The following is a 16,298-nucleotide window of genomic DNA, read 5'->3' on the forward strand; positions in this document are numbered from 1 at the left end:
AGTTTCTGTGTAACTTTTCCCTAATTGAAATTAGATTGAAGTGTTGCTGTGTACACTGAGACTTAATGGTGACAACGTTGAGCCAGCTTCGGAGCTCAGATGCATGGCACGCATCCCAAGAAATCTGCTATGATGCTCCCACATACATCTATGCATATTTTTATGGTACAAGAGACATAAGGTGTGGAAAAGGAGCAGTCTCTTTAAGGGGGATGTGGCAACCCTATCTGCCAGTCATCTTGCCTCTGCTGTTCTATTCCTTTTACAGCCATTCTGCCTGGCTGGTATCTGTAACATCTTTACATACGTGTTTGATGGCTGCACGGTGGTTAAAACCCAGGGAAAGGGAGAGGACATGGGACTGATGGACTGGCAGCACTGGTGCTATGTGAAAATCACTTTTGGTCTGATTTTGGATGGATGTATTTTTCAGCACCTTGTATTTTGGATAACATATTACATGAGCAACCTGGTCTGCAAACCATTTTGGGACTCGGTCTGAGGCTCAAAGCTGCTGAGCAAAGTGAAGGGCCAGTGCTGATGTTGGCTGTAAGGAAATGTTGCCATTAAATCCTTATTTTGCACCTTATTTTGACTCCAGACCAGTGCACCTTCTCCTCCTTAACACTTGTGGAAGGTACAGAAAAGTGAATTCTCACTGGTGGTAGAAGTGTTTTGACTGGGAGTTTAATTTATAGCAGCTCATAGAATTGCAGTGTGTAATAAGCAGTGTCCTTGAGCATTTTTCATGTGCTTCTAAGTGACTCTTTAAAAAACACCCTTTTCCCTTGTAAAAATCATTAAACTTGTTAAGGAGGAAGCAGTAGTCTGAGTTGGTAGTCATCCCAGTGCTTTAAATACCAGTGGATAATTAGTGACATGAATAAATTAAATATATTTCAGGTATAAAGTTGAGGAAAATCACCAAATATTAGGAAAGCTCCAAAATCAAACTACTTTGTGTCGCATGCTGTTTTAATGACTGTGGTTTATAAATGTGCATAATTCCAAAGAGATCACATTTTTCACATAATAAAAATTACTGTGACATAAAATATATATTTTCTTAAAAAGTACTTGTAATATCAAAAGGACTGTGAAGTATTAGCCATTTAATACAAATTTATCTTTTCTTGCAGATGATTACATTTTCATTTTAATTGCTCACATTTTCGGTTCTGATCTTAATGTTTTATAGTAGTGAAGACATGCCACAAAGAAAGAAAGAAAAAAAAAAAAGATTTTATTTGTTAGTTAACAGTCTTCAGAAGTCCTAATTTGGCCAATGTGTTCTGCTGCAAAGTCTTGGAATGCTGTCTTGCAGTTTCAAAAGTGATCTTATTTGGCTTCCCAGAAACTATTATGCCTGGAGGATGCCATGAGAACAAGGGCTGCCTTGTTAACAAGTAGAAAACCCTCAAAACCAAGATAGGATCCTGATATAAATCATAATTTAGATGCACAGAGCTATGTTCACAACCACAGTAATGCAATTCATTTACATCTAGTTATTACTTATCTCCACCCGAACTCCGAAGTTCAGGAATGCAGCTGCCTTGTGCCTTGTGACTCGTGGGGGTTAGGGAAGAATGACATCACCAAATTTAAGCACATTACCACGCTGACATAGTGGCACCTTGTTTTCCCCTCCGCGGATAGAGCGGGGATTGTGTGCTACCCCCCATTCTCCCAAAGAATACCTTTTTTCCCCTTTCAAGCAGCTGCTATATGAAGGGTTGCAAATGTCACTTCAACTAATGATGAATGATGCTTGACCCTTGGACCTGTTACTATGAATTTTATGCAATGCTAAATTAATATGAAAGATCTCTGCTAGAAGACTTCAGCTATTATGCATGCGGCATAAATGATATGTTAAACAATCCAAATTTTTTTCTCATAACCATGGTAAAATGCAGAGCTGTTTCAACGTTTTTTTGATGTGTATTTCCACTTCAGATTGGTATCTTTTCTTTCCAAAAATATTTTTGGTAAGCAAATCAGTTTGCGAAAAAACATTGTCAAAAGGGCGACTGGCCCACATGTCTTTGTTGTTCACGTTTGAATATAATTAATTATGTAAAGCAATAGTTAGTGGGAGCTTAACAATTAGTAGAATCTGTCAAATAGTCACACGGAAATTACTAACTAATTGAACTATTGGTCTTTTATTGTTTCGGGAAGCAGGACAGAGTGTCATTCCTTTATCTCTCCAATTCGTTATTATGGCATATCACAATTTTCGAGCAATACATCCTTCCTAAAAGATTAATGCATAAACAGCCCGCCCAGTAATGCCACAGTGGGCAAAAGCGTTTGAAATAAAACCACCTGTTTTAATTAGTATTCAGATTCATGCTGTTAAAAAATGGTAATCCCCTTGCAGTTATATGACATTTTTAAAGCTTTGAATTTCCATCTGTATCTTATATTATGATGTTTCAGGATTGTCGTGAGTTAATTATGTTAACTTTGGAAACATTGCCTGCATTTAGAATGAAAAACTTCAGCTTGAATAGCCAGGAAAGCAGATGCTATCTTTCTTGTCAACTGCTTTGTTGTGTGATGCCTTGAAACTTTTTTATAAGATTCTGTCTCCAAAAGGAAGTATAAATCTCCATTTATTTGAAATGTTGCTCTAATCTAATCAATATTTTAATATATTTCTCACGGGAGGGACCTGAATGCGTCTCAAGGAACCAAAGACATGAAAATCTCTTATTTTATGTTGAAATCCTCTTGTTATTACAAGTCCATTCACAAGACTAATTTGTAGAACAGGAAAAATCCATGTACTATAAAGTTCTAAAATTGTTTTGAAGCATACCCTTGCCGTCCTGTAATATATGCCTGTAAGCTGAGAGGAATTGGAAGCATAACAATTAGGATACACATCCAGATAAACCCCGGAAAAGAGAAAGGGAGGCACAAACCAGTCGCCCAACGTGGCAAGCCTGCTCTGGGTCCTACCACAGAGAAAAGGAAAATGCAGATGTGCACGTGAGGTGGAAGGAAAGGTGTGAGGTGAGCAGGGACCTGGTGGCTGCAGGAGGCACAGCTGTCTCCTCCTGACACGTGAGGCTGTGTGGGAAATGGAGAACATCGTGACGTGAGTCACGCGAATTTCATCGCGCCCCTTCCCTGCCAAGGAGGAGCCACGGGCGCTGCCAGGCGTGTTCACGTGTGCCCCGGGGCGTTCACGCCTCTCCTGAGGCTCCGTGGGAGAGGGCAGGGAATGGCACGTGGAATTGCACGTGGCAGGGTGGGGGAGATATTGTTTTAAGGCCCCAAAATTCTGACCTTTCGGTCAAAATGACCTGGGCAAGGCCTCAAATGTTGGTGTGTACTCATCCCTCCGGTCATGTGAGGCCTTGGATTTAATGAGCACAGACTTGATCAGACACTCTGGGCTTCCACTCCTGCAAAGGCATCCCGTTCCTCCAGTGAAAGGTATTTCTGCTGTCACAAAAAAAATCAATGTTTTTAAGCCAGCTCTGCGCAAAAGCAGCTGGAATGTGCAGAGTAACCCACGCCTGGATCAGGAGAGGATCCACTGGTGTGACTTCAGGGTGGATGGAACCCTGAAGCTGATGAGTTTGTATGAAAAAAGTGCACTTACCGAGAACCTTCCATATTTGGGGTGATTCTTGAAACACATAAAAACATTTGAAAAATTCGTGTTATTATTAGCACTATTATTGTCAAAGGATGTTCCGTTAACATTTGAAAGTCCTTCAGTGCACTTGAAGATATATTTGTTTTAGCAACTTATATAATCCTCTCCTGTTTAAAGTTTTGTTTTAAACACATACAATTATCATCTCATATGCCCTGATTCAGTAAGCACTTAGAAGCACTCCTATCTTTAACAGCATAGCTAGTCCCAGCTAATATCCAGGGAACGGAATTAGAGCTTCAGATATTAGCAAAAAGTAATGCAAATGTGAATTAAGCAACATGGTTTTGAAGTAAGTTGTCTGAGGACTTTTTATTCCTTAAACCGAACTCAAAAGTTTAACAAAAAATGAAAAAAAAAAATCAAAGCGAGCATTACTGATATTAATAATTATTTTTAAAGTTTATAAAGTTGAATAATTTAGCCTGGCACTTGAAGGAACTAGGCACTGAAATAACCTTCCAGTAAGGGTAGTGAAGAAAATTGCTAATGGCTTTCAGGCACAACCATAGGCAAAAATATGATATATAAGTAAATTTAGATATGTTCATCCATCCATGTATATATATATGTATATACAGACTAATGGACATATAAAATAAGAAAGGTATTTTTGTTGGGTTTTGAGCACGTAAGTCACATTAATTAACATCCTTCAAGTTACCTGCATTATAAAACATGACTATTTCCAAGCTAATAGAATTTATAATTTAAATTTATATCAAATTTTAACAAATTTATATTCATATCTGTGCCTTTCCTGGTGTCACTTGTCATACAGCCAAACCTACATCTAACATGTTGCTTTGCTATGGAAAACTCTCAGTAGCTCATGTCTGTCCATGAGGTGAAGTGATATTCTCTGTTCACTATATAACTGATAACAAATTGTTGTGTTAGGCAACAATCTCAGCCAAATTTTCATGAACCGGGGAAGTGAAGCCTGAATTATTCTTATAACCCAAATGCAACCCTGGATCTTTCTTTTGGATTTTTCAAGCCAACTCACTTTATTGCTTGCAGAAAAGAAATAAGTAATTCCTAAAGGCAAGGTGCAAGTATTACAGTGCTAGTTTGAAAGTATTTAACAAAAGTGTCCTTTCTTTTTGAATAACTTGAATAAAGTGTTTAAATGACCTCTTCCCAACCAGAAGAGAACATAGAGAAGAAATTAAGCTTTATTGGTAAATTAAAGCCCAAATCCCATGGTTGATGAGAGATATGGTCCGTTTGAAATAGTTACAGTTTCAGACTTTCTCTTCTACAATCAGCGGGTGGAGACCAACATAATCCAATTAATTGTAATTCCCTTTTGTGGCACTGGTACAGTGGTGAATGATATAGTAAGTCCATTGAAGTCTTATCTTTGGTCAGATAATCCAAATGGATTCGTATTATGAAACAGTCCTTTAGAAAAGTTCTGATGAACAAAAATGTTTTGACTTTAGTGAACCAAAAGATAAATCCTATACAAAATCAAACATTTTGTCCTTGACATCTACAGGACTTGTGTGCACCTGATTTCATGTAAGAATCCTTTTTTCACATGCTCTGCTTCAAAGAGCCTGTGCATTAAAAAACAAAAGAAAAAGTAAAATTTGTTCTCTGGACGCCAAAAAAACCAAGATGTGAGAACAGAGATTTACATACGGGTAACCTGTGTCCTTGGAAATAGTCCCATCAAAATAAATGGGGCTGCAGATATGATGAATATGTGGATAGCAATTTGAGAGTTGTTTAGATTTCTATTTTTCTAATAAAACAACAAACTAATATTTCATTGATAATCCTTACAGCTGTAAACAAACCATATATGTTTGCTCCCTTCTAGTGTTGTAGGAGGACTAGGGGAATTGCTTAATTTTAGCTTGAGCTTTGATCTATTTACATTTGGAAGTCATTTACATAAAGGAAGTTATAATGATCTTTATTGTTTTGTTAATTATTTCCTTTGATTATTGAAACTCACTCACTGAGGCACAAGCTCATTGTTACTGGGGTCAGTCACAATAATATATTTGGCTGCATGCAACAAGTCAGGATTGGGTGGTATTCTTGTTTTTTGAATTGTCTTCGTGCAGACCCTTTCAGTTTAACAATCACTAGAGACAGGACTGATTTAATGCATCCCTCGTCTGATCCAGTGCTTCATATTTTGTATTTCTCCTTTCCTTTAAAGTTGTCCGTAGCAAGCCCACACTACAGCAGAGTGTTTTTGCTTGTAGCATGTTGAAATCTCATATTTACTAAAGGATACTGAGATGCCATTTGTGGAAGACAACACACTAGACAATATATTGAGGTCACATCTTTGCAGACTCTCTCAAAAATACTCTTTTCCCTTTTTTTTTTTTTTTTTTTTTCCTTCTCCCTTAAAGTATCTGGTTGAAATTTAATACAAAGAATTTTTTACCCTTTGGGGTGCATTACATATGAAATAATTTATGACCCATGAATCACAAGAAGGCAGTGAATTAGGTTTCAGATAAGTCTGCCAAATATTACAAAACATTGTGTACAGATTTTTGGACTATGAAAAGGCTTTTGACAAGAATGGAAATAGAAGCAGTGTTAGAAACAGCAAGACGGGGAAGAACAGAACAGTTATATGACAGAATCCTAAAGCACTCTGAGTTAGTAGCACAATTAAAAAGATATGAATATGAACATATTTTTGAAGTATGAAAATGGGACAGAGAGTCATTGTCCAATTCCTCTCTGTATTAGATCTTGAGAGCCTTCAATTTATTTAAAATGTAGATTTGCGGACACTGATACACATAATTTTGATAAAAGATCTAACTGTAAATGGGGAAGAAAAAAAAATGATAAAACCCCTAAAATTAGATTGCAGAGAAGCTTACTGGAGAGCAATTACACAATGAAAAAAAAAATGTTAATAACAGATTTGAAGTTGGAAGGCAGATATTTACCTTGATTAATGTATGTATACACAATACACAGCAAAGAGAGGAAGATCAATCAAGTCAAAAGCAGAATTTAGAATGGACTTTTCCCTTTGAAAAGAAAAATGGGTCCTGAGGAATAAGTTACTGGTCTAGGCAAGTATTTGGTGGTTTTGCTCTGTAGTCATTAGTCCAGTTCAAAATAAAGAAGGAAGAAAAAAGAAAAAAGAAAAAAGAAAAAAGAAAGTAAAGTGTGCTTTAACTATGAGGAAGAAGCTGAAGTTACTGTGCAATAAGTAGAGAAAATTAGATAGAGGACAGAATCTCAGCACTGTAAGACAAATGCAATTTCCCCTCAGCACAGACATTTAATTTCTGTGAGTTGCAGAAAGTCTGCCAAGCCCCTTCCTGGTGTTGGGGCAGCCTTGCTGCTCTGTGGGAGGGTAAGAGCTCCTTGGGAATTCCTCCATTCTCTTTCCTTGTCCCTTTTTTTTTTAAACCCTGGGCAGTACCTGACAATTTCTCTGGGCCCAAAAGCAGGAGGGATCAGGCCCTGCAGCTCTCCCTGCTGGGGCTGTGTCTGCCTGCTCCTACTCTTTGTTTACAAGTCACCTCCGAGCGAGTCTGGCAGAAGTATGTTGATCTGTAAACAGGTGGTCTATTTATTCTTAGGGAGCTTTCAGCTGCATTTTGAGGGGAAATAGTCTCTCTTTAAAATCATTCCTTTTCCCATACGGAATAGTTGATTCAGCTAAATTTAATGAATTTTAAAAGTACTTGTAATTATAATCCCATCACAGTAATTATCGCTTCAGATCACGACGATAGAATATGCTAACTCCAAACTAGTATCTGTCACTGCAGCTTGTAGCAGGTATTGGCAGTGAATACCACGAGTATCTTGGTGATGATGCCTGTTTCTGGCTGCCAAAAGCATTGTCCTTTCAGTACCACATTTTTATACTTCCAGTTTCAAACAGGAACTGAAATTTCACCAGTGCTGTGGCACCACTGGCTGACCACATCCCCAAACCTTTGAACTCCTCTGCATGCCCTCACCCCTGGACTCCTCAAGTGCACTGGATTTTTTTCCACAGAAACAATGAGACACTTTATCCCTCTCTTACTCTTTGGACCTCTTGGAATTATACAAGGGTGACCATGACTCAGTGTGCCCAAGTACAGAAACCTTCTCTTTTTCTGGCACAGGCTGAGGTTTAAGTTAGCAGTACTTGGTTGTTCCAGCGTGCCCCCAGGTCAGAGAACTGTTGCTTTGGAGGGCTGGAATAAGCAGCATTCTGGGTGCAGACAGAGATGTTCTGAGTTTTAGCTAAAGTAATTTTTTTGCTCACTAATTTGTGCTTGGACTTCATGGAAATGGGCACTCCAATAATAAATACATTTTTAGGCACTGTAACACCAGAGCTTAAATTTTCTGTTGAAAGGGCATGCCAGGTTCCTCCAGCAGAGGAGGAGAAAAGTACACAAGCTTTCTTTTGCTGACTGTATCCTTCATAATTCATCAGTGCTAGCATCAGAGTGTTTAGAAATCCACTGCAGACAAAATGTAACGAGTTGCTTAGCTGACATTTTCCTTGATTTGTTTAAACACTCTTGCAGGTGAAGGGCCTTGAGCTGAGTTCAGGCAGGACAATGGATCTCCCAAACCTAGCAAGGGAGGGAGGAAGAACTCACAAAAATCCACCTGAATCAGGAAACCATTGCTTCATAAGAGCTGAGGCTTTTTTTGTGCTATTTCATGGAAGTTCCAGGGGGTTCATGCACTTTGGAGGGTGTATATAAACTGCAACATCAGGGCAGGATTTACCTCAGCGGGGGAGGCTCAGCATCTTGTGCTGTTTCACCAAGGGATTGTGCTCCTTGCCATAGAGTGGGAAACAATCTTCACCACCTCACAGCATCCCATTGCTGTCGTGTCTGGAAATCTCTGTGCTCAATTGCTGCTCCAAACTGAGTGTGTGAAAGAAGCTCTTTGCCCCAAGAATGCAGCTGTGTCTGTAATCAGAAGGGTTGTGGCTTGAAAAATGCAGGTACAGCAGTGGAACAGAGACACCTTTCAGTGTACAAACTGATGTTTGTGCTCTCGATCATAAGAACAGCCCTCACAAAGGGATTTTGTGATAAAGACCTGTGCTGGTGCACATAGAGAACTTCTGCTTGAGTCTATTCTTTCCCTTTTTACCTATTGAAGACCATGAATGATCTGAAAAATATTTTTGATGAATATAACTACTTACAAAAAAAGGAAAAAGACGTATCTTTGAATTTCTTACAAGGTTCTTCAAGTTGGAAAAAAACCCATAACTACACTGGTCAGTTGGTCCTTTCCTGCTGTTTGCATGAGGAATTTTCTTTTCCTCTTCCAACCACAGGACTCTGTTTTGGATCTCTCAGTAGTAAAATGCCTGTTGGGATGAGTGAGTCCAAAAATTTCCCAGGATTTAAGCCAACCGGGAATTCTTTGTGCACTCCCAGCTCTTCCGCAATGATTTAGTTGTGAGGGAGATTGTAAGGATTATTTAACAGTGCCATGGAGGACTTTCTCCAGGGGAGATCTCCCTCAGCTTATACACTGGTCACTGGGATAAAAACCCAGTGCTCTGAGGCTTCCCACACTGGAGCTGAGGGTTGAAATATCCAAATCCCAAATTTTCATCCCAGTGCTGATACATGCAGCTACCAGCAGGGAAATGATGGAAAAGGCATCAACACCAGCAAATGGATCACAGCATGAGACCCAAAAAGACCCCGTTTCACCAAAGGCTTTAGGAAGATTTTTGAGGGCACAACCTGCAGGCGTTGCCAGCTGGGTTTGCAGGACTTGCTTCCCACATGGTTTGGGGTCACCCATGAGCTGCAGGAATGTGGAATGCCCAAAGGGGGCAAAACCCTCTGAAGGTGGTGCTCTGGCAGCATGGGCAAGAGACAGCTTAGAGCTGGGAAAATACAGGCTATGAATTATCTGAACAGACAAGTGAAGGAGCAGGGCTCTCAAATGACTGCATTTTGCTCCTAGAGATTAGTCTACATACCAGGCAGGGCACGTGGTGAGAGGAACCACATCCATTTTCTTTTGAAACTCAGCTCTCTCTACAGCTTTGGTTGATTTTCATATTTTATTTTTATTTCCCCCCCTGTCTTTAGCTGATCTTTCGCTAGATTACCTTCTTCCTTTCTGAACCTCAGAATGGCACCCTTAAACCAAAGCTGATCTCCTGTTTGGTTCTACTGCAGACATTACAAGTGCCATTAAAAATGTGAATTGTTGAAAAAGCTGAATAATATCACAGTCAAACACACGTTCCCTTCACAAATGTATTGTATATCGATTTTTTTAAAACTAATAACCTTGACAAGTGCCCACACTATTTTTTCCCCTTAATGTGGTCTTTAGATTTTCAGCCTGAGTATTAGCATAAATTTTATGGGATTTTCTGGGCATATTTGTGTCTGTATCTAAGATATATGATATCAACTGGCAGTGATGGTTGAACTAATCAAATACTACTGACAAGTTAAAGCAAATTTTTAGGACTGTGAGATTTTGAGCATCTTCCCAGATACAGTATCTCCTGACTGAAAGCAGTCCTTGACTGTCAAGTTTAAATACCAGATTTGGGACTTAATCTTTATGTAAGCAAAACACCCCAATAAGAAATATGTCTGAGTAAAGCCAAAAAAGCCAGGTCCTCCCTTTAAAACCAGCCTGAAATGTGTGTGTGTGTTTGTTTATGGCCCTTTTGCCATGGCATGTGAGAGATTCCAACCAGTGGGAACCAAAGGAGAGTCTTACACTGAATGGACTTCTATTTTCTTTTCCCTTTTTTTTTTTTTTTTTTTTTTTTTTTTTTTTTTTTTTACTTGGCATTTGTTCCTTCTAGCAAACATTTTTAAAAACTCTCTTATTGCTAGAGGGAAAATTGACACCCTTTGCTTTCACGATGATACATTCCTAACACGTTTCCTTGAAGAGCTGGAAATGGTGCAAAAATCTGGTAAGATAAGTCTCTATAAAGCCTTAGAAGTCAAGCATTCCACTTTAGACATTTAAGACAAATGCATGGCAAAAACAAGTTGTGTTTCTTTTTTTTTTTTTAAGGTTTCTACTTAAAGTTCTGTGCCAAAGCTACAGTACTTATACATTTTCTAAATGTGTTTTAAGCAATAAGTTGTACAACATTTTTAGAACATGTGTTAAGCTATTTCTCTAAGAATGAAGCTCTTAACAAAACATAAGCACTCTGCATGAGATCTTAGCAGCAAAGTGCTTAAAAGATAAAGTAAGAATTGGTACCATGGGAAGAACACCAGCTGTAGAGCACACAGGTCCATTATGAGAAGTATGGTAGTGGGTAGGGAGAAAATGATTTAATCAGGAGTAAAACCAATTTTATTATAAGGGCACGCAGGGGGTGTGGCACCATAGTGAGAGGGACATTTCAAAATATCTGACAGATTTCAACAATGTGAAAACCCACCCTGTTCTTTAAAGTGACAGTAAACCCCATCAGGTCTCTCTTTTTGATGCTATTGTTAACAGTTGACTGTTTAAAGCTGGCCTGCTAAGATGCTGTCGATCTAGTTCAATAGTGTGTGGCAAAATAAAAGGCTAATTGTTGAAATACGATCAATCAAATATGATCTCAGAGTCTAAAGAAGATCCCCTCTGGTAACTCATTTGAGATCAAATCATTACTTTTATGATTGAGGTAATTGAATGGGAAAAAAAGAAAGAAAGGGAGAAAAAAAAAAGAGGCTTGAAACCAAAGAAGCAAGCAAGACATCTAAATGAAATGCACAAGTCTGCCTTTGTTCCAGCTTTGTCTCACATTACTCCAAGTTAAGGAACTGGGTCCATTCTTTATTTGTATGCATCTCCTGAATCCTGAAATTGTGGAGGCATTTAATAGCATTTATTAAATAAAAGTTGAAAGATGACTCAATATGGAATAAGATTTTCTGCCCAAAAGTAGAGAGAACCGTGACAGTAGGGGGATCCGGAGTTGTGGGTGTCCATGTGTCTCCAGTGATTTTACCATTTTGTTTAGCAACAGTTCAGTAAAGAGGCTGCTCCTGAAGCCTGCTGAATTGCAACACATGAAATTTCAGTGACATTTAGTAAAACATTTCAGGTCTATGTTGCTTCAAATTAAATTTGTTCAGCAGTTTTCATGGTCGGCCCCCGATTTGCATTCAGACTGAAATTTTCTAAAAGAGAAAATCACAGCACATAGGGGGAAAAAAAGCAAACTCCATTTTTGGACTAACAGAACTTGGAGAAAGTGTGTGTCATTTTGTGTCATTTTAATTTGGACTAATAAGGATTTGCTCTTTCCTCGATTTTTAAATGGATTATGATCTCACTGTTTATTATGTTCTAACAGTATCACTCTCCTAGAATTAAAAAGAACAAAAAAACCCACAAAAGCAAATTCAAAGAAAAATAGAATAATCACCCAATCTTGTTTTATTTTTTATTAGAAACTCTATTTTAGCATTTAGTTTCTTTTATATTTAAATTCCTTAGCTCAGTCAAGCTTCAAAAGAAAACATTTTTTTTTTTTTGTTTGCAAAACAGTTTTGGAGGCACTTGTGGTTTGTCTTTAGTGTGTTATCATTTTTGACAGCTTTGCATAGCCTAGGTAGGCCAACAGGGGTCTGTCTAATATTGTTGCTGGGCAAATCTTCCTCCCAGAGATGAAAACCAAACAAAATATTTTTGAAGCAGTAAGAAGGAATTAATATCCTTTCTCTCACAGCCCTCTATTCCTCGCTGACATTACATTCAGGCAAAAAAAAAAAAAAAAGAAAAAAAAAAAGAAGGAGAGAAGCGTTCCCCATTATTCCCTTGTACATCGCAAGGCTAACACATGTAAAGCAATAACTCATTTTCTATTGCCATGTTTAGCATATGTCTCCTGTTGGCTCAGCAAGGCCTTTAGGCCGGTCCCTTGAGCCGTCCATCGTTGGCAACTCTTAGCCCCTCGGCCTCAAAACCAAATAGCTTTGAATCATGTTGAGCTGTGATGCTAATTTTCATACTGATGCATTATGGGAATAAATGTATCTGACACACTGTGTCAATGGTACTGTCTCTTTGTGTCTCTTGTTTTTTTCTTTTTTTTTTTTTTTTGTTAGCTGCATTCCTACAGATGGTATTCCATTGAAAATGTTCTCTTCCTACAAAAAAAAAAAAAAAAAAGGGGGGGGGAAAAAAAAAAGCATGCACAGCACCAAACCTCTAGGTGCAGAAGGCTGTTAACGGTTGCTGATGATAGTAGGCAAACATTAACATAATAATTAGTGTCTTGTAATTGTTTCATTAAAACCAGTTGTTCCATTTCTCCTCGTGTTTTCCCAGAAGAGAAGCTGAATTTGGACGACAGCCAGTGGGAGGACATCCACGTTGTCACCGGAGCACTCAAGATGTTTTTCCGAGAGCTGCCTGAGCCGCTGTTCCCATACAGCTCCTTTGAACAGTTTGTGGAGGCGATCAGTAAGTACATCACATACAGCAGCAGCTAGTGAAATAGCCTATTACATAAAAATAACAATAAACTTAAAAACAGAAGAGCAGGGGCATCTCAAATCTGACTTACCTTCCATTATCCGTGATCCTGTCTTTTTATTGTTTTTTGAGGCTGCCTTTTTATCTGGTACAGAGTTTAGGTATTTAAGTGGAGAGAAGGAGGAAAAAATATCCAATTATTGATCTATAAATTTTGTCTCTGCAATTTGACTGTAGTGTCTGAAATGGTTTAGGAAAGAAATTAAAATGTGTATGTATTCAAAATATGCTAGGCTGATAATCCATATATCCCCAAACACAAGAGAGAGACTAATAATTGTGAATCACGTTAGAAGGGGCTGTCTTTATGTTAATCAGAATGAAATGCGTGTGTTTTGTTCCACAAGGTTGCAGACTCTTGCCTTGCAGTGATCACAAAAAGAATGCAAAAACATTCATGTTCTCATTTTCATATCTACCTTTGCTTGGTTATTATTTTTTTTTGTTTAAAGTTGGCAGGCAGCAAAAGTATTTTCAAAGTCCCAGGCATTTATTCCGTTCCACGTCTCTGTGGTTTATTTTGTGGCTGCAAACCCTCCCTGTATTTAATATATGCAGGTGCATTTTGTAAAACTGTATCGGCTCGGAAAAACTTGACAAAAAACCCCAGTGATTTGGGGGTTTGCTCCTGTTGGAAAGGGAGGGGAGGGAGAGGGATAGCTTAAAGGGAAAGAGCCGAGTAGGAGATTAATTAAAGATCCAATAGAGAAAATCTCAAGGAAAAAAAGAAAAAAACAAGCCCAACAAAGTACTGAGAGGTCTGGATTCTGAGTGATGGGCACACACACTTGCCATTGCTGTTAATGAGAGCTGGGTGTGCACATGCGCAGCTGTCAGGGAATACGAAACCCTTAATGTGGAGCTCACTTTGATTTTATATTTGTAAGAGTCTTTAGTTCAACTAAAGCTTTTCAAGACCCAGCATCAGATATAATGAGGTTAAATACATCTCGCAAGATCCTTCCCTGCTCGGTTATTTGGAGGTGCGGTGCAGTTAAACGCGCAACATAAAGAATTGCATTACCTGAAATTTACTCCTGGCACCTCACTTTCTTCTCCTTCCAAAGGAAATCAGGTGGGGAACATCATCTCTCAAGTTTAAGTTCCTGTTGCACAGCATCTGTAGTGCTAAGAGGGAAAAAACAATAAAGAATTTCTTATTGTTCAGCTTCTGTGATGCCTTGGGATGAGACGCTCATTGAAGCACCAGCACCTGAACGTGTCCTTCAGGTGGTTTTCCATCCATCTGCTCTGCCCTCTTGGAAAGGAGGGGATGAGGTGTCTGCTCACGGGGCACAGCCTGGCAGGTCATCCACACCTCTTCTGAGGCTAATTCTGCAGTCCAGTATTCAATATTAAGGAAGAACTCCTTCACATCAAGGCTGGCAGAGCACTGGAACAGCTGCACAAGGAGCTCGTAGATTTTCCCTGTCTGGAAACTCCAGATGTCCCTTCCAACCCCAGCTATCCTGTAATTCTGTGGTCTATCTTCTGCCATCATAATCCACCATCATCTGGTCTTCTGGGGCTAAACACATTCCTCCTCCTCCTTATCTCCTTTTTATTGTCCACTGGGGCGTGTTTTGGCTATACCAGCACTGTTGCACTCTGAAGGAAGATGTCAGGACACCATGCTCTCGCTCCTGTTGTCTTCTGCCCTCATCCTCTCTGCTAGTGTCCAAGTCAGGGGGATTGCACATCTTTTGGTGGCCCAGTGGGGATGTTTTTGATAGTGAGAGTGCCAGGTAACTGCTTGTAGACTTGTGAATTAAGTTTGAAAGCATGTCGGGAAGAGACTGTCTGCTAAAGCATTAATATTCATGAGTGAGAAATTAATGTCCCTTTCTGCCATTTGAACTATTATTAATTCTTATTATGATTTTGAGAGCCATTATACACATTGATAGGCTAATGAACAGTCATTTATGGAGGGATTTTAAGACAGTTTATTCCAAGGAAGGAAATGCTAGCACTCTGAGGCGTGCTTCGCACTATTTCAAACCCCTAATTCTTGTTGCTTGCTTTACTGCACATGAGGGTGATTTCTACCTAATCCAGCTGTCTAAAGTAAGCTACGATTTCCAATCAATCTTCTCTTTACTTGGCCTTTATTGCCATAGGATCTACAAATCTGTATTCCTACCAACTCTACTTTAAAAATGTATATAAACAACAATTAGGTGTTTTTAGTGTTTTTTGAGCTCTTCTGTATGTTAATAGTCCTGAGGCAAAGTAAAAAATCTCCTTTCTTCAGTATCATTTCCATTGCAGATGATTCTTTGGCTACTTGTGCTAATTAATTTGCCTGGTCAGTACCGAGCTGCTAGAAAATCTCCACTCTTCTCCAGCTTGTACCTGTTCTTCAAAAAATTCAAATTATTAGCATGCGATCATGGGTGTGCACCACAGTTAAAATAATGCCAGAAAGAAAACAACTTGATTCCAGATTGCCATGCTCATATATCTCTAGTCCAGCACTGAAGTCTCCTTAGTCAGAGCCTTGCACTGGTTAAGTAAGATTAAGGGATCTACAAACCTACATGTGGTAGGAAGTGACAATAGTAGGAACAAGCAGGAAGTTCCCAATAATGTTTACGGGGTCTTTAGCTGGAGGTTTCAAGAGGAATTAGAACCCAAGAGGTGCAGTGGACTGCTTATTCTGATAATATTGTAAAGATTATGTGGAAAAAGTTCCATAGCAAGCTCAGTATCATTTTTTTCTGGATGCTGCTGCTATTTTAATTATGTGCATGGGAACAAAACTTTACAGTACTGTGTATTATGCAAAGCACTGGCTCTCCACCTTCAATTTCCCCTATAAATAACATTAGATGTAGCCATGCTGTTAGAACAACTTAGATATGACCAGAATATTAGAAGATAATTCAGGGTGTTACAGAATCTCAGAATTCTGCTTGCCAGGCTGAGGTTGGATAATAACTGTCCATACAGCTTATATCAGAGAACTTATAAATGATAAATGAAAGGTCACAAAACTTCTGGCCCAATACTAATTTTGTTTCCTAGGATTTGTAAAGAAGAGTGTTTTGTTGGTTTTTTATTATCCAGTGACTTTGTCTGGATAATAAAAGCCGTTTTGTGTTATTTTGGATGAAATGTGCACTTC

General features: G+C 38.8%; 1 protein-coding gene across 2 annotated transcripts in view; it reads left to right on the plus strand.

Moving 5' to 3' along the window:
- ARHGAP15 (Rho GTPase activating protein 15) overlaps nt 1–16,298 on the plus strand; it is a 322,319-nt gene that overhangs the window by 249,033 nt on the left and 56,988 nt on the right. For both annotated transcript variants that reach the window (XM_063401000.1, XM_063401001.1), the window contains exon 13: nt 12,965–13,099. In XM_063401000.1, the coding sequence (XP_063257070.1) occupies nt 12,965–13,099 (135 nt within the window). The remainder of the gene's footprint in view (nt 1–12,964; nt 13,100–16,298) is intronic.

This window comes from Prinia subflava, chromosome 6, assembly GCF_021018805.1.
Source record: "Prinia subflava isolate CZ2003 ecotype Zambia chromosome 6, Cam_Psub_1.2, whole genome shotgun sequence".
NCBI lineage: Eukaryota > Metazoa > Chordata > Aves > Passeriformes > Cisticolidae > Prinia > Prinia subflava.